General features: G+C 38.5%; 1 protein-coding gene across 1 annotated transcript in view; it reads right to left on the bottom strand.

The window, feature by feature from the left end:
• NRDE2 (NRDE-2, necessary for RNA interference, domain containing) overlaps nt 1-20,178 on the bottom strand; it is a 28,260-nt gene extending 8,082 nt beyond the window's left edge. The window contains exons 1-9 of the mRNA XM_063160128.1: nt 20,078-20,178; nt 16,217-16,325; nt 13,953-14,165; nt 11,779-11,928; nt 9,073-9,535; nt 8,472-8,874; nt 4,808-4,941; nt 2,694-2,814; nt 505-680 (exon numbers count right to left, since the gene is read on the bottom strand). Coding sequence (XP_063016198.1) covers nt 505-680; nt 2,694-2,814; nt 4,808-4,941; nt 8,472-8,874; nt 9,073-9,535; nt 11,779-11,928; nt 13,953-14,165; nt 16,217-16,325; nt 20,078-20,156 — 1,848 coding nt within the window. The 5' untranslated portion in view covers nt 20,157-20,178. The remainder of the gene's footprint in view (nt 1-504; nt 681-2,693; nt 2,815-4,807; nt 4,942-8,471; nt 8,875-9,072; nt 9,536-11,778; nt 11,929-13,952; nt 14,166-16,216; nt 16,326-20,077) is intronic.
• Between the last annotated feature and the right edge of the window lie 1,215 nt (nt 20,179-21,393).

The following is a 21,393-nucleotide window of genomic DNA, read 5'->3' as shown; positions in this document are numbered from 1 at the left end:
ATTTTCTATCAAGAGATTTCTTTGCCTGTGAACAACAAAGACCGCCACAGAAAATGTACAAAATGAAGGTCTGGAAGATTTTATTCATAGGCCTTTTAACACATTCAAATTTGAAAATCTATGTCTGACTTGACCTATTTCCCAAGGAATAAAAAATATCCAACTATCTGACTTGAAGGCAATGAAATCTTTGTTTATTTAATGCACATCTCTTCTTAAACACATATTTCTGTGAGATTTCTCCACACAGATGACAGGAATCACTGAACAGCAAAGACAGACTATTTTGCCTGCAGACTTTCCAAAGTTTACCATGAGCTTCCCATGGCTTTCAGAAGTCTCAGCACAAAACCTCAGGCAAATTTTGAATTTCAAAGAAAAAAATCTTTTTTCCAAACAAAGAAAAGTATTATTCTTCTAAAATATCCACAAACATGGCAATGAATTCAAATTAAAGGATAACTAGTCTTATCATCTCCCCTTGTTCTATTTTATCACAGTGACCTGTCTTTCTGGATCTTCACAATCTTCTTCAGTTTCCTTTTTGGTTTTGTCTGGCCTCCAAGGTAACCAGTGCCTTGCCTCCCGGGAATGTTCAATATCCAACCAAATATGCCACTTGGGAAGAGTTTTATCTTTTATTTCTTGATCTTCATCTATATCTTCTTCATCCTCATCATCTAAAATCAAATCAATATATACACACATGATTAAAGAAAAATTATCCCACCAAATCCAAAGGCCAGGCATGACATACACTTTAACTACTTTAACAATGGAAATAAATATAGTTAATTAAAAAAAACACACAAGACTTAGCTGAGATTTTCCACATCACAGTTCTGGGTTTTGACACCAACTCTGTAATAGGAAGGTAGGAAGCTTCCAAACTTTTAGAAGTTGTGAATCAGTGTCAGCACTCAAACTTTTCACAGAGGAGAAGAAAAAACACTGACAGGCTGTGGAGCACTTTTATCAACAGCAACTTGCAAGCTACAGCCAAGAGTCAGTCATCCTTTTGTGCAATTTACATTCTTCACTTCATACCTAAGCATAAAATTTCAAGTATGCTCTATCAATACTAGTTTGCATAAAACATTTTGAGAAAACCACTGAACATAAAAAATGGTATTTGAATATTAAACACTGCAAAACAAGTTTGGCCATGATGCTTTTAACAAGTGGTATTTTCAGCATTTGAATTAATGTGCAGATGAAACAACGCACACGTTTACACACACACACACACAAAAGGATGTGTTTAACCACATCTCACTTTTATGATAATCTTTCTGGACTATTGGATATAATTACCATATTTTTCCTCTGACACTAATATATTAATTCTGTGCAGAAACTGATGAGCACCTATAGGCAAATTGAAAGCTTGTAGAGATGTTTCTTTTTATTGCTGAGGGAAAAAATTGCCCTCTAAATTTGATAGTTGCCTGCATTATAAAAATCAAGCTATTTCTCCAATACCATCTCCAACACCATCTCCAAATTCTTGATCCTGACATCTGCCATCTGAAACACTCCCAATCCCAGTTCTTCTTAAACTTCAGGTAAAACAAACAGGTGGTTGCAAGATTTTTACTATCTCTATATTTTTGCGATCAATATAGTCAGCAACTCTATGAAAAAAGACAGTATTTCAACAATCTAATCAAAGTTTGAAGAAACCTGACAATTTTAAATGAACACACTCAATTGAAAATTGCACCTGGGCTTTGGGGGTTGGCACATAGGAGGAAACCACTGGTAGGTACTGGAGCTGCCCAAGACTGGCAGTGGTCCTCTTCTCTATACTGAGTCTTCTCAGTTTGTGAACAAAATGCCTAGAGCCATCAAAAATAAAACTGCTGAATTCAGGGGCCAAGGAAATTCCATCTTAATCCAGAGACAAGGGAGGGACTTAATTATCTTTCAGTTCCTTTGTTTACTAAAAGCAGACCCCAACTTGCTTCACCAGAGTTGCTACAGCAGGAGTAGCAAAAGCAAAGACAGTTCATCTTCGGTCAGACACATTCCAGCCTCCTGCTTCCTGCAAGCTGTATCTGCTTGAGAAATAGTCCTTGACATGAAAAAAAGCACTGTAGGCCACAAGACAAGGTGAGGCAAAGCAGCAGGGAGTGTTTTCTGCATCCCTGCTCATCCAGAAGCACTCCAGCCAAGTGAAGACACAACTCCTTCATTTCTGCATCACAAAGAGAAAGGAAACGTTTTCCTCCTATTTTTGCTATACCTTTGCTTGAGAAACTAAAATGTGACTCTAGAAATAGAATCATGAATCTAGGTATCCTTGAAGCAACTGTCATCTAACAATATAATCCCACTTCACCTTAATATTATGTTGGAAGGGTCTTAAGGGAAGCTTACTCTCACTTTTGATGGGTGTGACTCTCCACCAAGTACTCACACCTCTGGCTTTTCCAACATGAAGTGTAGGGTATGCCATCCTCTCCTCTAATTCTCACTGTAGGAAGGGCAACAATGTTCCATAAACAATATCATACCCAGAACATCCAGCACCTGCTATTCCTTGTGAAGTATGATATACATTATCTTGATATCAGTAAATATTTTTTAAAACTTGTATGCAAAACCATGACAAGAATCAGATTATATCATTCTAATCAAAATGTTTAGAAGAACACATGGACATACAACTACACATATTGAGACACACATACCAGGCTTAAGAACAACCCAGCCACCCTTTTCCTGTTGGTGCATCCATGCTTTCCAGCCTCTTGCTCCTTTTTCTCCAATTCGTGGTTCTCCACTATCCCAAAAGGGCTCAAAGAATTCCACCTATTGTTTTTGACAGGACCAACCAAAACAAAACATAGGAAAAATCATTTTTGCTGTTGTACAGACATTATCTCTGTCAACTTAGGTTTCCCAGACCCTACAAGCATGTACTGGGTACAGTTTCTGTATCTGAAGACTTTGTTAGATACTGCTTAAGATTCAGCAGGCACAACTGAGTACTTCAGTTACAGCTGTGGCACATAAGGACTGTCATCAGCTCTTCTCATGAAAATAAAGATTGTTTTAAAAGGCAACAGGCTTTAAAGAAAGCAAAACACTTTTATGCCTACAGTCCTTTATAGATTTTTCAAGGATAAAGATCCAAAGTCCCTAAGGTGTGGCTTTCAGAACCCAAAGCTCCCCTCCTCCCTAAGTTCTATGGGTCATGAAGAATTTGGCTAATGGAATGATAATTCAATCACACACCTATGGTCAAATAAAAATGTTACAGTTGCACATAAATATGACTAGACTAAAGACAAGAGGAAAAAGATCCATAAAGACTTTAATCCTTCAGGTTTAAGGATGGCCAAAAAGGTCAGGGCACTTTCCAGTGAACCAGAAGTTCAGGGTTCTAATCCTGGTGACTTTGCCACTGCCAGTATGCAATCAGTCATCTCTAGATTCATCAATTCCTCCTCTGCTTTTATTTCCTAAGCTCTAATGACAATCCCTCACCTATTAAATGCTTCTGCTGTTTACCAGCCCTTGGCTTGGACATTGAGATGTGACTGTTAATACAAATATTAACAATAAAATTTACTCCAAGAAAACCAAGCATCGATACATGAGAAAATTCCAGGCTTACAGCAAACTGCAAAATAGAATTCTGCTCCTTGTGGATTTATTCTTTGCTGCAAGTGAGAAAGTGAACTGTGAAAATAGTACAGAAACAAGTAATTCCAGACTGAGTCATAACACTTCTGTATGACAGCAGAATGTGTGATCAGCTGTAAATCTGGCATTTTCCTATTTTCAAGAACTGCATTTTCCAACCTAAACATGGTCCTTTTGAATCAAGGTTCCTTTTCATCCTGCTCTAAGATTTTTAAAATACTACAAATGAAATGCAGTTTTTCAAATGACAGGAACTTAACTACATGTATCTGTGCAATTACTCCATGACAGCTATGACTGAACTCTAAATTTTAGCTCTTTAAGAAGACATCACTATTTTTTAACCTGTAAGATTGCTCCATTTGTTGGTAACAGTATTAATCACCAGAGCAAGAACTGGAGTCTGAGTTTCTGGGAAGACAATGAAGTAACTGCAGCAAATTTAATGTTTATCCTCCAGAGTAGCCCAGCTGCCTAAATGGTGGCCTCTCTACCACTCATTAAAAAGGAAACAGTTCCTAACAGTTCAGTGGGATGAGGCTACTGGCAACTAAATATTAACTTCCTTATTATTAGCAAGGTGCATGTGCAACATCCTCCTGAACAAATTAAGAGAAAAAGTGATTTAGTACTTCAACATTTACCATTATAAGCTGAACAGAATCTCACGGGTCAAATAAAAGGCACTTGAAAGCACAAAAGTGTTCCTAATGTAGCCATCAAATTAATGGAAATAGGTAACAGAATCTAAGAAACTTTGGCAAAAACTACCTGAACGGAAAGATTTTATGTCCTATCAGGTCTCTCCATCACCAGTAACAAAAAACCAGCATTTTGGGGAAAAAGAAGCAGGGCAAGTGCTAGCTAGACACAGACATTGGTCAGCTAGCTCCAATTTTTTCCATTTTTAATTATTAAAAAAGATGAAATGACTGATTATCACACTTCAATTATATACAGTAAAAGTAGCTATTTGGCCTGTAGTTCCAGAGGACACACAAGCATATTTTCAATGCAAGCATCACCTTGAAGAACCTCTAAGTAAACTGTTATCCAAAATATTTCCCTATGGCCTTAAAAAGTCATCAGCATTTTTCTGGTACAGCATTTTCTGTAATACATAAAGACACACACCCATTTAAATGGAAATTGCTACCTGTCCCCTTGTTGGCAGATCTTTTACACTGTCAGGTTTAAAGAAGGTGAAGTCAATCAGAGCCTGAAACAAAGACACTGCTTTCTCAGAATGACCAGCCTGTCTCAGGAAGTGGCATTGCTGAATAAATATAGCTGTAAAGAAAAGAAGATAAAATTTTAGTACTTCAGATTTTGTTGCAAAGTGTTTTATTACAGCCCACAAATATAAAAATACATACACGACATGCTGTAGAAAATAATTGTTTTGGAACAGTATCAAAATCCAAACTATGAAGGGTAACCAGCATAAATGCATGTCAAAATGGTCACAGTTTAATGAGCTTTTAGACTGCTCACTTTAAATGTGCCAAAGAGATGGCTTTTTATCCATGCCATACAGGCACTGTCCTTACTGGTGGAAAGCTGGACACAACGCTCCGCCCCTCACTGTACCAACATCTGCCAGTGGGTCACAGCCCTCTCTGAGGATGCTGGGTGTTATCACAGGGCACACAGGAGGTGATAACAACAAAAATCCTTTTTGCCTCAGTTTTGCATGAGATATTTACATTGATAATATATTAGCAATATAGAATTTTCATTCCAATTGTGATTTCCTATTTCTGTATGCAAGACCTGAATCAAGTCAGTATTCTGGTCAATATATTACTGCTTAAAAGTAGGGAAAAGCCCTATCCCTCACTCTTCAACAAATTATTTGTCTAACCACTGCCATATTCCCACTGCACACCAAACTTCAGTCTCAGCTTGAAAAGGGAAGCAAAGTCCCAGTGTTCCTCTTCATATTTTGGACAAGAGTTGGAAAGTAACAGGTATTATAAACACCTCCATTATGAGGCAGCTCAAGGACATTTCAGTGATACTTAATGACTCCAAATGACACTCCAGTCTTAACACAATAAAAGCTGTTTAAATTGCTTTAAATCATAACAGACTTGCAAAAAACCCCAAGCCCATAAAGACTGAATCACTGACAGCATGGAGAACAGTAAAACAGTTCTTTAAATGCTACTGTTCCTTCACTAAACACACTGTCTTTGGAGGGTTTGAAACAATCCAAATATTAGGTGTCTAGATACACACATGTAACAACACAGGTTAGCAGCAACTGCTCTTCATCGTCATCATCATCATCTTATATTTAGCACATGGGAAATTAATTACTCCTTATATCTGAATTTAGATATGTATCAGACACATAACCTGAATTCAGCAGAATATATACATTGGGCATTAAATAAATTTTTTTTCTGCAAAGTCAATGATTATTCCTGCTGACAAAGACTCTGAGATTTGTGAAGGTATTTAAACAACAAAAACAATTATTAAGTTTATAATACAGTCTTCCTATGTATTTTAACTAATTTAGGCATTGTGTCAAACTGATACTGTAAAGATTGTCCCCTCCTACTCTCTTAGCTTCAGAAATGAACTTTGATTGAAATACTCTGAATGTAGAAAATGCCTCATCAGGATTTGCTGCCAAACTGGTGCCAAAAATAAATTACAGTGTAAATTTTTCTGCATTAGAAAAAAAAAGTATTTGATGAAATGCAAAGATAAGCATTTCTTTGTGGCAAAAACTGAAAACAGCATGAATACATACTTAATTCAATCCATGGTGCTAAGACAGTTCTGCAGCTGAACTGACCTAGAAGATAAGGATGTTTCTCCCCAACCAGGAGGTATAATTTGAAAAACAGAACACTGTTTACACAGCAAAAATTAAGAATACTTTATATTAATCTGCTTTATATTAACAGTTTCTAGTAAATTTAAAGTATTATAAATTATTATCTCAAAATTTATGTAAAGGCTGATCTATTATTTTAAATTCAGCTTTACCTTTTCAAAATTTTTCAATACTTAAAAAAAACACCCACCTATTTCCAAGCAGACAGTACTCCATACTGAACTGAACACTAGATGGCACAGTCCCCCACTATTTAAAATCAGAGCTCTTACACTTTGTCCCTAGGAAAGGTCAAAGGTTGAAGATATAAACCTAATGTACATCTAAAGTGCTACTCACCTCATGATAAGTTTGTGAAATATTCTGTATATTTATCTTAATGAACAATTTGGTTATCTTCCTAATAAGTACAATATCAATTAAAACTCAGCCCAAGAATTACACAGCTGAGTCACAAATGAAGAAATATCAAAGAAGTATCCCAGTGAAATTTCTCAAATCCTATAATTTGAATTCTGAAGAGGAAAAATAAAATATCTGACAGTGTTCATAAACAAATCACTGGAGGCTTAAGACAGAACAACAAGAAGTTACTTTTTGTTCTGTTCCATTCATGAATTTGAGTTCCTCTTCATTTTTAGCTATCTGTGGATATTGCCAGCAAAAAAGTATTTAGAAAAAGATCAATCTAATATTGGTTAACCTGCTAAAGGAACTCTATTAAAAAATCCTCATAGCAGTTGATAATCTGCTTCATGAGTCATATACCTTCAAATATGTGCAGGAAAACAAAATGAAAGAAAACCCTTCTTGTTTCCAAAACCAGATTCTGAATAAAACCTTTGTCCTGAGAATCATTCATTCATTTTGGTGAGTGTACAAAGTGAGTGAAATATTGGAAATCAGAGACAGGAGGAGCAATTAGAAGCTATCAGGCTGTACAATATGCACTGGCCAGTAGAGCATTTTTCCTCGGCAGCACTTTTGCAGTGCTTGATCCAAGATGAGTCAGCCAAAGACTGTATGAGATCTGAACACCTGAAACCAATGTGGTAACCCAGCATCTCTATCTGTTAGTCCAGACTGGATATTGCATAACATCATTGCTCCAACAGGAGTTACAGGACTGGATAAAAACAAGAGGTTTCTTGGACTATGATGCACATAAAAAAAATGGACTCGTCTATAATAGTCTCTTAGATTGAAAATTAATTTTAAAATAAAAAATATCAAGTCAAAAATACACATGGTGACACTAATCTTTTCCCCTCCTCAAAGTATTCACAGAACAATAATCACAATGACATGCCAAGGCAGAGAAGTAAAGCTGAACTGGATAGTATAAATCATTTAGCTCCAAATAATTTAAAGTCCATGCCAGAACTGAGCATGAACTCATTTCTTCCCTGAATCCACTCCAGCATCCCAACTATCTGAATTATTTTCCTTCCAGGGATAATTATATAATAAATTATAAAGTGGTAGATGTATGCATAGGAGAAATAGAAAAGGCATGATCACATGGTATTACAGCTTGGAATTCTCCATCTACAGACTGGGATTCTCAACAAAATTTCACATCAGACTTGTAATGTTCCTCCTCTTTTCTGGATTAAAGTATCAATTGTAAAACTTCCAAACAAGAGATAATTCTTTTTTTCACAAGTCTCCCTTTTATAAAAGCACATCTCCTGGCTGTTGGCTGTGATCCTCCAGCCTTGACATTGTGCTATAAACCACTCAGCACATTAGACTTTAATGGATGTTGTATCACAAACTGTCCTGGGGAAGAGAAGGATCTGCCATATCCATATTTGGTTGGAATATCTGCTTCAATTCTCAGCTAAGAAACCAGGATGCCAGGCATTTTGGAGAGAAGAAAAGCTTCATGCAATACAGGAAAATCTGTTCTTAATGCATTAGCACCTGTGAAGGCCAATCTGACCATAATATGCAGAAAGAGCCTTACCCAGCATAGCTTCCTCAGTGCCAGGCAGCAGAGGGTGGGACACCATGCTGCCATCCTGCACAGCTGCCAGTGTTGTCAAACATTTCCCATAGAGGCTGTTGATCTTTGAAACAGAGAAGGTAGTGAACTGACTTTGACAGAACAGAAGGTATTTCTTCCACATCTCTGGATTATTGGGATGTAAAAATATTAGCTTCTGCCATTCTTTGATCACAGCTGGTGGTTCCCAGAATTCTGTGCAAAGCTTCAGCCTGGCAAGCTTCAGATCAACATTACTTGGATTGCTTTCAATTGCCCTCTCTAAAATGGCCAATTTCTTTTCCAAGATTAACTTGAGTGATTTTCTCCTTAATTCCTGCTCTCCTGTACTGGCATAAGGGCTAGGTCCTCTCATTAATTCATCCTAAAACAAAAAGAAACATCATTACGACCTTAGGAAGAACAATCACTAGAATCACAAGAATGCTGACATTTGTGAAGCTGAGTTAACAATTCATTCTCCACCAAGAAAAGATATACAGTTCTAAACAAATGAAATTACACTATAATGTTCATGTATTTACTACTTATAATAAGCAACAAGGTCCATTAGAACACATACCTGAAAGGCAATAAATTCCATCCATGCATTAATATCTCTTGGGTTTTCTCTTACTTTCTTGTTATATTCTTCTACTTTTGTCATTAGAACAGAGTTCATGTTTAGCCCAGGCTCTTGAGCTGCTTGCTGTGTATTTACAGACTCACTGCCTGCACTCTTGCACCCTTTTCCTTGTAGCCACACTGTGGTTGATGGATCATAAATCCCAAGAGGATTTACTTCTGTTGTGTCAGAAGAATCATCAGTTTCCACTTGGGAAACTGGTATAAAAGCAGGTGGATCAGATGGAGAACTTTTATTACAGACAAGAATCCCATCTGTGTTCAGCATCTTCACATTGTTCTTTGTAAAGTAGCGCTCAGGCCGACTCTGTGCTTGCTTCCTTTTTGATGCAGAGCTGTCCCAGGTTATGCACTGTTTCTTTGCATCTATGCCAAGACAGGAGTCTCCTTTTCTTTTATACCTTGAAAGGGAAAATACAATTAAACATCTTCTAAAGAGATACCTCCTTTTTGAAAGAAATACTTTCATTCAAATTAACCCAAATAATGTATGCATATACCTTCAAAAGTTTAGGAACCTGGTAAATTTCTGCTTATTTAAAACTTCAACTTATAAATTCCTTCACTGCCATCACACTTTACTATCACACTAAGCTTCCTCTGAATTCAACAATATATATCATACTCAAGCAGAAGAAACCCTTTTTCCTTTTCAGCATTTTAAACCATGTAGACAAACCCAGAGGAAGAACAACAGACACTATTTAGGGTTACTTAGATTAGACTATTTTAAACTGAAAATGAGACACCAGTTGTTCATCCAGCAATTTCCTTCTGCATCCCTAAGCCTCTGTCCATTTTATATGCCAAAGTGGAGAGGGGTGTGAAGAGAAAAAAATGGCCATGTTCATAAAGGTCACAATAATCCCATGGATTAAGACAGGAAAATACCATCTTCAAATATTACCAAGAATGTCATTTCAGTGGCAGATATAGGGACATGTAACACTAAAATAATACTTTTCATCTCAGAAAATAGCTGACAATCCAAAGGTGATAGAAAATTGAAACAAATTGTAACCAGGCAATTTTATTGCAAAGGCACAAAAAGCTACAAAAATATAACCCATAAATTCTCCCTCCTCCACAAATAATTATATACAGTATTATTGTATATACAGTAAACAATTTTCCTGAGAAAATCAGGAAGTGTACATACATAATGCATGAGTCAACTGTAGGCTCCTTTGAATGGGCTTCTGCATTAATGCAAGGAAATGTTCTGAAGGGTCATCACACCACCAGTAACTCACTAAGGATATTGAATGTGCAATTTCTTCTATACTAACTTGAAATGTAGCATTGCATAGGACAGACACATTTTAGTACAATGTCTGGGTGAAATCTGTTGTCTAAGAAAATACCTGTAGCTTTTTTTTTACAATGGTATCAAACTACTCAAATAAGTAAACCTCTTGACAAATGTAGTATGAAATAATCAATACCTTCACTTTCCTCTCAGACACAGAAACAGAACCATAGAGACCAAAAAGAGACTTGACCAAAGACAATTTATAACACAACCTCGGATTTCTGACCTCAAAAACATACATCTGCCCCGTGCTGCCACATCCAGATGGCCCTGTAGTTTGCTACACAGAGAATGTTTTTAAGAACAATGAAAATCATGCACATTATACCCATTATTTCATGCCATCTTTTGCCTTTTAAAACATTTATTCAAGAATTTTAGAATGGTTTGGGTTGGAAGGGGCCTTACAGATGCCAGGCATCTCATTCCAACCCCATGGGCAGAGACACCTTCCAATAGATCAGGCTGCTCAAAGCTCCTTCCAACCTGGCCTCAAACACTTCCAGGGATGGAGCATCCAAGTCTCTGAGCAGCCTATTCCAATGCCTCACCACCCTCTCAGTAAAGAGTATAAAAAGTCCCTCTCCATCTTTCTTGTAGGCTCCCTTCAGGTACTGGATGGAGCCTTCTCTTTTCCAGGCTGAACAACCCCAATTCTCTCAGCCTTTACTCAAAGGAGAGGTGTTCCAGCTCTCTGTAATCAATCTGGTGCCCATTCTCCAGACTCCTTCCAAAAGGCTGATGCCCTTCCTGTGCTGGGGACTCCAGAGCTGGATACAGCACTTCAGGTGGGGTGTCACCAGGGCAGAGTGGGGCAGAAGCCCCTCCCTTGCCCTGCTGGCCACACTGCTTTGGATGCAGCCCAGGATACAATTGGCTTTCTGGGCTGCCAGTGCATATTTCTGGCTCCTCATCCACTTGCTCCCGTCACTGCTCTCACCCACCAGCACCCCCAAGTCCTTCTTGGCAGGGCTGTTCTGATCTCTTCATCCCCAGCCTGTGCTGATGCCCTGACCCAGGTGCAGCACCTTGCCACTGTTAAATCTCGAGGTCCTTGCCCAGGTCCCTCTGGATGTCATCCCAACTGCACTACTCAGCTTGGAGTTGTCAAACTTACTGAGTGTGCACTTGATCCTGCTGTCTGTGTCACTGATGAAGAACACATCAGGCAGCAGCACAGACCCCCTAGGGATATCACCTGCCACTGACACTGGCTCAACACCCAGTCAAATTTTGAAATAAGCTACTCAGTTATCTTTTCTCATCTTCTATGCAAAAAGTTGCAGACAGACTCAAGTGACTCTGTGACAGTTTGGATACAATGTTCCATACCTTGCTATGTCCCCACGATACAAGGATTTGTAGGCCCAGTTTGCAGGGTCTGGTTTCTTGTCTATGCAGAAGGTGTCTGCTCTGGGCTCCTGGATATCATCAAGCCAAATAGAGTGACTGCTGGTAACACCTGATGCTTTCTTACCTAGACTGCACACAAGGAGAAGGAGGATATTCTAAGCATTTGTGCACATATTCAGCATTTACATAACCCAAAACATTAAATTTTTGAAGTTCACAGTAATTTAACTTACTCAGCATCATTGTACGTGACCCACTCCTGCAAAGTCAGTCCACACTTTGAAAAAAACAATTAGAAATACACTAATAGTACCATCAAATCAAAACACTGCAAGTCCTTGCACTTCCAAAAACTGAATTTATGATTATGAAAGGTAATAACCAGTTTAATCAACCAATTTAATCAATAGCTTGGCACACTATAATCCAAAAGCCACATACTACTACTTTCAGAATTTACTCTTGTCTTGGTAAGATGCTACAATCAAGAAAAATAAGATCATCTGTAAGAGGATTTACTAGCTGTAATTATACCCATGCATTTGATAAAACAGTGTGTATCAAAGAGTTTATGGATTACAGTTATACAAGTTAACTTAAGTGGAAATTGCCACCTGCCTCTGAACTCTAGATAACTGTGAATTTCCAGTCTGAATTCATGGTACAATTATGTCAGTTTTAGAGTTCTGAAAAGTTTTCAAAAATGTCACAACATTTTTCACATTCAGAGCAATTTTGTGGTTCAGGTTTCAAAACCAGTCTTTTGAAAATTAAATATTCCCTCAGCATCAATAATTTCTGGAAAGTAGTAAAAAAAGACACCATGAAAGAACTTCAACACTTTTATTTGGGCAAAGCATTGGCTGTCTGGCCCAACCTGGCAAACAGCTTATGAACCATGCCCAGGCACCCTTCCATGGATGAGTGATGGGACTGAGCAGAATGGGTTCAGCACCCAAAGAGTTTTTACTGTCCTTCCTCACAGCCAAGGAAGCCTTAGCCACCACAAACCAATGAAAGTTCTCATAAAGGAGGAGCCAGGTCAGGCTAGAGGTATCAGACAACATCTGCAGCACCTCTGCCACTCCTCCACAGGGAAACAATGTCACCTTGGCATAGACACATCCCACCAATCTGTGCTTTCAGCTCCTGATTAATCCCCTTCGAGAGATGTAGTAAATTTGGGGAAATTCAAAGACTACCCAGACTGCATCAACTGTAGCAACAATTCCTTAATGTCACCAAACCCTCACTTTGTCCAGGAGTAGCTGCAGTGTGGAATTAGAGCCAGAGCTGCTGATGCCAAAGAAAACACAGGAACCAGGGAATCAGAGAGAGGCAAAATGGCTGCTCAAACTAGCAAACATGGTGACAACCAGGAGAATGTGACTCACTGCCAGCTGGACAGGGCCACCTTGAAATGTTAAAAACCCAGCAGCCTGAGGAAAGCACAGCTAGGGATGCCAAACCTGCATACTTGCTGCATTCACAGAACCTCATCTGCTGCTCAAAGATCATGATAGTCACTACATGCCTCTTTTCCTGCTCCATAAAAACATGACATCTCCACTAATTACACAGACCCTTGGAGCTCCTGGAATTAACAAAGAAGATTTAACAAAACACCCAATTTCAATCGCTCAAATACTCATATAGAAATATTACAAGTAGAAAGTATGAAGCAAAATATATGGATATAAAAGAAGTATAAAATCATAAATTTTGTCTTAAAATGAAAAAAAACGAAATGTAAACTCCGTGAGGAGAAAGTTACATTACAAGGCAAACCCAGCCACATATTAATAATTAATAATGTTTAATGCAATCACTCTCCAAACCCTCACAAAAGATCAGTCAAAGGAAACAAGATGCTAACAAAAACTAGATATAAGCCTCTACATGACTTCAAAAATTTATTTCATAACCACCTTACCATGCTTTGCTCTGTACAACAGCACTTCACTGAATATTTTAGTCAGTTTTTTTATATTATTAAACAAGTGGTTCTAAATCTGTTTCCCTTGCTTTGAATGCATGTTTAGTCAAACAAAGCTTAGAAAAAGATGATCAACCAATGGTAAGAATTTCAGTTGAAGAGACAAACACAAGAACACAATGGATTTACATCTTGCACAGTGTTAATATTTACATACTTTGCTGCTGCTTCCTTTTCACTACTTTTGCCACTTCCTCTGTCCTTGATGTGCTTAGTGTCCACCTCTGACTCGCTGCTACTGGAATCTCCTTTGGTTTTCTTCTTTTTCTTTTTACTGAGGTGATGCTTTTTCTTTTTCCTTTTCTTACTTGTCTGTTTCAGGCTCTCATCTGTATCACTCTCCTCCGACAACTCAGATCTGGAAGAAGTCCTGCTTGGAAAAAAGTATGTACATTTATATCCACCTATACAGCTAAGCAGTAAAACTGTTACAGACTATCACTGTAAGAAAGTTCAGAACATTTTATTCTTTACCTTTATTCTCCCTCTATTTTTTTGAGATGGTAGCAGTAACGTACAGAGCAAAAGTGAGCTAAATGTGCATTAAATCACAACTACATTTTTCAGTTGCTGGAATTACTGACAGAAGTCTTAATGTTTTAATTGTCAAGGCATTTTGATGTGTGATCTGTATAAATAGCCATCTGTTAACACTGTCAAATTAAAGAAGATGACTGAAATGATAACATTTCCTGACTTTGCTAAACAACTTAGGTCATGTTAAAAGACTGAGAAATCTTTCACTGTGACCTGCAAAAGAAAAAAGTCTGAATTTTTTTCCCTGTTTTTTTTTATGATTTATATAAGAAGTATCAAATTCCAGATTAAAAAATCAAAGATTCCAGATTAAAAACATCAAATCTACCAACCAAGAAACAATTTTTGATGTTACCATATAATACAGTATAAAGTAATAAATAACACTATGTAGAACAGACAACTGAGCTATTGAGAGATCACACAAAGGACACATAGTTTTGGCAAAACATATGTATATTACTGTTCACACCACAAAAACTCCCACACTTAATAATCAAATGAATAATGGAAGTCTTCTCTAACCCTTAATTAAAGCACAAGCTCTTTTAAAACGTTTTTTTCTGCAGTCTTTCAATGAAAAAAAGGAGTGACAACTCTCATTATTCCTAATACGTCAATATAAGGAAATACTGTATTTCAGAAATAAGGCATCTGAAGCAACAGCCCTGACAGACTTTGTTTAGGGACACTAAAGAAAAAGACACCAAAGAAGAATCATTAGTAGATCTTTAAAACAAACATGCACATTTCTGCAAACCAAACAAAGCAAACCCTTTCAAAACCACCCTCTCAATTCCACCAGGTTGGTGGAATTAGTTTTTACTGAGATGAAACCAATTTGTTTTTATTAAATCAATACCCAAGAAATAGACAAAACAACCCCCAAACAACAAACACCCAAACATTTTTCTGCGCGCTATTTTTTGACAAAGTCCTTTTCAAAGATAAAATTAATATGGTAGGTTTATTATGTCATTTTATCTGATGATAACTTGCAAAATCCTTAGCTTTATGACATTAGTCCTAAAAGGATTTGAAGAAACACAGCAGAATATATGACTGATAAAACAGTGATTGCATTTCAAACACACAATGCACACAGATGCAAGACTAAGTATGGAATAAGATGTGATGAGGTGTGCTTGGTGTTATAAAGATATTCTCTATCATGACCTCCAACAATCATTGTAGACAAGGGAGCTTGTATCAAATTAACAGAGACCAAGGTTTTGAACTTGACAGCTACAACCTGACTGTATTCACTATGGAGTGCTAGTGACAGTGTAGATAAGCCAAGTATGGCACCCACTCCAGTGAATGTATTAAAACCAGTTCTTCAGCAAAAGGGGCTGCTCAAAGCTCATTTCTGCAAAAGGATATCATCACCCACTTCAGCTGACCAGCATGCTCTACAGCCACACTCAACTTGATACTTGTAGGATTTCATCAGTTCACATCAGCAACTGTTTTTCAAAAAGTAAAAAACTGTGAAATGGCTGATTTCTCTGGTTTCCCCAGAGAAAGCATAAAGATGATGCTTAATCTTTACATTATTTCATGGGTCACTTTAGACATTCAAAAGCTAATGAAGAATGATGATTGCTCAGTTCCCTCTCCATTTCAAAATAACAATCATTTAAATGCAGCTCTGAGAAAAAGAAAATAGGAATGTAATTGCATACATACAATTTCTCATTATTTTAAGTTAAAAGACATGGAAGCATTATTCATTCTTTTACACACGACTCAGTTCAGGCATTTTAAAATACTGAACAAGAGAATGAGAAGCAGCTTTTAGCTTCTGAATTTGGTCTCATATAACAAAAGATAAGCAGGACAAAAGAAAGAGGCTATTTCAAAAGACATTGAAGCACATTCTACCTTATTAATGGTGATTTTTCAGGAATGAGATTGGCAACTTCTGTAGAGCGTTGGTGCAGCAATAGTGCATCTTCTGCAGAGAAGCTTGGGTTACTAAGCCAGTCTAACTCTGCAGGTAAAAAAAGTGTGAGATCAATACAAATTAGCTTGCTGTTCTTTTTAAGGTGGGGTTAATCTGGTCAGCAGACAGTTAAATTCACAGTAAATGTCACTAAGTCATGTGCAATAACTGAGCCTATTGGAAAGCACTCAATGAAATTGCCATTTAGCTCATACAGAAAGCAGATTCCATGTTTAATACACAGCTCTATACATAAGAAAATAACCATCCAACATTCATTTTTATGATTTAAAGGCTCTAACTTTATATATTTATAGACCGTATAAATTTGCTATATAGGTATAAGATAATCTACTGTATCATATTTACTACTATATATCGATTACACATTAATTTCTATATACAATATATAATAGAAACAATATATAATAGAAATAGTTACACATTTTAAAAATAAAATTTAAAAATTACAGAAAAGCATAATTAAACAAAAGGTATAGTTAATTAATGTGATAAAGCTTACACAAACTAACAAAAGTGTACTTTACTGACTGTGTGGAAAACATTCTTTACACAGTTTTATTGATAGGCACATCCATTATTGGTAAGAATATTCAAGTGTTTTCTACATGGCCAAAACATGGCACTGGATTGTCAGTTCTCTAACCACTGAAATATGATTAGACCTTTCAACAGTGTGAAAGAAAGCTATTTGATGCTAATTTGGATACACTAGTCAGCACTAAGCATTCTGCATCTAAATCACCAGATAAGATCAGACATGGACAGAATGTGGAAGGGGAAACTTTTTGTCACAATTTTACTGATATTAAAAGTTTAATAATGATTTTCACAGCATTTTCATATCTAGAATCCCTTTAAGCATGTGAGATTTCTTAGCTATTAAACAACAAAAATTATTTTGTGTAAACACAGAACTTAAAAGCAGTCCCTTCAGTGCTACACTGACAGAGGTAACTGAGGAACAAATGTGGTCTCCCTGCCTCTCCTCCATGCTCTTTACCATCACTTTTGCCTCAGCGTTCTTCCTGTCACACTCTTGTCTTCATGCTCTTGACTACACTGACCTCTACTCCTCAATCAGCAAGAACTCACTGTCTGTCAAGCCATATACTTTTCCTCCTTTTAAAGTATTTCTTTCAGAAACAGAATTTTGGTATGAAAAGCTTCTCCTCTCTCATGTCCCTGAGCTGTCATCCACCAAAGGATTTAAAGCAGAGTAGGCTGCAAAACAGTCTGTTAACCTAAGTGGAACACATCAAGAAATACATAAAACAAAGTAAAGCTACAGTTTGTGTTTCCCAGGGGCCCATCCCCATTATGAAAGGCCCCATGAGGAGTGATCGCCTCCCTGGTTCTTGAGCCTCCACCTCTGTGCAAGGGAGAATCCACAATTCATGGCAGTGTCCAGACCAAAACACACTCCCCATGAGCAGCCCAACCAACATGCTGCAGAACACCACCATGCAGCATTTCCCAGCCTGTGCCTGCAGCTTGGTTCTACCTGAGCAGGAAAGATCAACCTGCATCTTTAATGCACTGAAGAATCACTCTGTGAGAGCCAAGACTGTGGCACAGTCAATGCAGCTCTGTGGCTACAGCAGGGAAGTTCAGAATTCTCCAAGTACAGTATCTTCTGAAGAATTTAACCAAACTGACTCCATACTCAGAAAGAAATGAGCAATTTTTGCCATTATACAACATTCAAGTTCAAGCTGCTTGCAAATAATCTCAAGTGTTCAGCTAGCTGGATGCAAGCATTTCAAACATCACAATGCATTCCAAACTTTCAAACACTATCTCTTCACTGGTTAGGGCTTTTTCTTGGGGAATGTCTAAGAAGTTTATAATTTTTGCAGAGCAGATATAAAAGACCTATTTTTCAATAATATGCATGTACTTGTTATATGTTAATGAGCAACAGCAGCAGCAATCCAATGACATTCTCTTTATACCTTCTCAAGCAGAAAGAAAAATTAAGAATTTACAGTGCATGTTGACAGAGACAATTTTTAAGAGTTACATGAAGTCTTTTGTTGCCTCTCAGGATCCTGAAAACCTGCTTTCAGCAAAATTCACTGCATTGTCTGACCTACAGCATAGTTCAGACGCAAATAATGCTTACTAATGTCAGCAGGGTTACTTATCACCACTGCTCTCTTCATGGCTACACATAAATTCACAATTTATCTTCCACCAAACACTAATTAAGCTTGACAACATAATTATATCAAAGCATATAGAAAATGCAGCACTGAGAGGCTGCTGCAACTCAGCAATTGAGCAGCACTGCTTCTGTTTCTGTTTCAGACAGCACTTCCACTTCAGAAATGGTTTAGGAAAGTTTTTAAAAGTATGAGACAGAGTGGTTAGCTGCATGAAACATGACCAATATATATACATTACTACTTCAGCTTTTACAGTAAATCTATGAAACAGTCCTAAATGTCTGCTAAAAGCACCTTAGTTTTACATAACATTAAAATCAAAATACTCTGGGATCTCTGTATTATGATGCACTTTGGCTTCACATCAGGTCTGAGCAGAGAACCATCTATCAGAGAGACAGATGCCTGTCAAGTTCTCAAGTTCTCACAAGCTGAATGTGTGAAATTTGATACAGACTGCCATAAATGGGGTTCTGAGTTAATATTTAATTTTTATAACTCACATTAAAATGTCATTGTCAACAACAAAGTACAATATTTATTAAAACATAAACCAAACAAATTATGTTCCAGGTTTGTCAATAATTCTCACACAAAAAGCTTCCAGTATACCAAAATGTAAGTCATAAGCAGTGCTAACAACTGCAATCTGGATCCAAAAGTCAGTCTTACACCTTTTTCTGTATAATCTGATCTTCCAGACAGTGGAAGGTGGCCTGAAGCAACATAGGCTACTGTAACAAACTTAAAGGCTAAATTCCTAAAGTTTTAAAATATAACCAAAGTCTTATTACCAGAAAATTTTACAGTATCTCTGCCTGACAGAGATCCTCTATTCCTACAAAATGTAGTTTGGGATCTTATTATGTCCACTACTCTCTACACCAGATGTCATTACCAGAAAGGATCCTGAATGCAGCTACAACATCTCCATACAGGCAGTGAGTATCAACCACTGCTATGCCATCAGAGGTAATGCAGAACTGGCTAGAACAAGAAGCTAAAGCACCATACTGACTGGACCAAACACACGAGAAATGGAGCCTAGGGAAATAATTCCTTGGTTTCCCTTTGCTGTGGTGTCCAGGGAATGGGAAAATGTAAGGGTGGCAAGCAAAAGGAAGGGTTAGTTCAAATCCTGTTCAGCAGAATAAATAAACTTAGTACCTACTTCACCGCTTGGCATTACACCAGAAAGTGTTATTTACTTTAATATTATTATTTATTTTATTAAAAGTATTACTCGCTAGACATCAACTACAACAGTCAATGTGATACAATGAATCATAATCTCACTTGGGACCTTCCAAAAAAGTCCTTTCCAACTATGATTCGGCTTAATGAGCAAGGAGTTAAAAAACCACTTTTCAAGATATCCATAGCTAGTGGCGAAAAAAATAAAAAAAAAAAAGAAAAAGAAAAAGAAAATAACAAAACCAACGACAAAGCCAAAGCCCCCGTGCCGCGCTCCGCAGCCTCTGGGGGCGATGGGCCCGGGCCCGGCGGCAGCCCCGCCCCCGCCGCCGCTGCACGGCCGGAGCGGGGCTGGCGGCGTGTGCCGAGGGCCGCTGGGGAGCTGTTAAGGGAAAGATGGTTCTCCCAGGACTTTACCTCTCGAGGAGCCCGCGGAGCTGCCGGCGGGGGGCTCCCCTGGCTGGGCGGCCCCGGCGAAGGCCGGGAACAGCGCCATGTCCCGGCGCCGCCGCCCCGCAGCCGCGCTGCCGCCGGCAAGATGGCGCCGCGCCGCCGAGCGCGCTGGGAGCGGTAGTTCTTCCGCCCGGCCCCAAGATGGCGGCTGGGGAAGGAGGGCGCGGCGCTGGGGTCACTGCTGGCTGGCTGGCTTTCTGTGGGACTCCGCGTATCGTGCGCCCTCCGCCGCCGCACTGCGGGACTGGAGCAGGGAAGTGCTCCGAGAAGAGGCGGGGGGCAGTTGCCAGAGCGGCAGTTTCCAGAGCCAGCCCGTCCTTCCCACCGCCCTCATCCCTCATGACGCTCCCCGGGACAGAAGGCCCGAGCGATGTCTCGGGAGCCGGGAGCGCTCGGCTGTGTTAAAGGCGCTGCCGGGAGAGGCCGGGAGCGCTCGGCTGTGTTAAAGGCGCTGCCGGGAGAGGCCGGGAGCGCTCGGCTGTGTTAAAGGCGCTGCTGGGAGAGGCCAGGCGGCCTTTGCTGGTAACCAGTGCCTGCCCCGAGACCCGGGCAGCCTGGCCCAGCACAACAAATTAACAAATAAATAACAAATAAGTAACAAATAAAAGAACAAATAAATAAGCCCCTGCAGCCGGGCCCTCTGACCCCGCAGCCACCCTGCATGTCTGACAGCAGCCATGAGCCTGCCCTCCACAGAGGAACTGGAAAAATAATTTTTTATATTTTTCACTTTGTGCTTTCTTGGACAGGATGTTCCACTTCTTAATTATGTATTGTCTGAAACAGTATTTCCTTCTTTTCCTCTAGCCAGTGCCTGATTCTTGTATTGTGAGGAAAAAATAAGCACCCTATTCACTTTTTCTGCAAAATTTTATACCCTATTAATATACTTCAGTATTCTTCTTCAACTGAAACGTTTGCCTATTTGCTTTGTATGCTAAAGCCACTCCAAAATAGTCTCCTTGTTGAATTTCTTTAGCTCTTCTAATTCTTACTAATACTGTTGCATGACCAAAATTTCATGTAATGATTAAGGTGTACAGTCAGTTTAGGGATTATATGGAATTATGATGACTAGTTTGTTTTGTGCTCCTTTTCCAATCCCTTCTGATCATTCTGTTTGGCTTTTGTCTTCTCCTGAGCTCCAGAATCTGTCAAGAGACCATTTGTGATTGGCAAAAAGATAATAGGGAACTACTGTGTGTAGATGATAGGATCAGCTTCCCTATACACACTGCTTCACATCTACCAAACTGATTTTTTGGTCATTTTATACTTCA

Source organism: Melospiza melodia, chromosome 6, assembly GCF_035770615.1.
Source record: "Melospiza melodia melodia isolate bMelMel2 chromosome 6, bMelMel2.pri, whole genome shotgun sequence".
In the NCBI taxonomy this organism is placed as follows: Eukaryota; Metazoa; Chordata; class Aves; order Passeriformes; family Passerellidae; genus Melospiza; species Melospiza melodia.
Note: the sequence above shows the minus strand (reverse complement) of the source record. Positions and strands in the feature narration are given on the sequence as shown.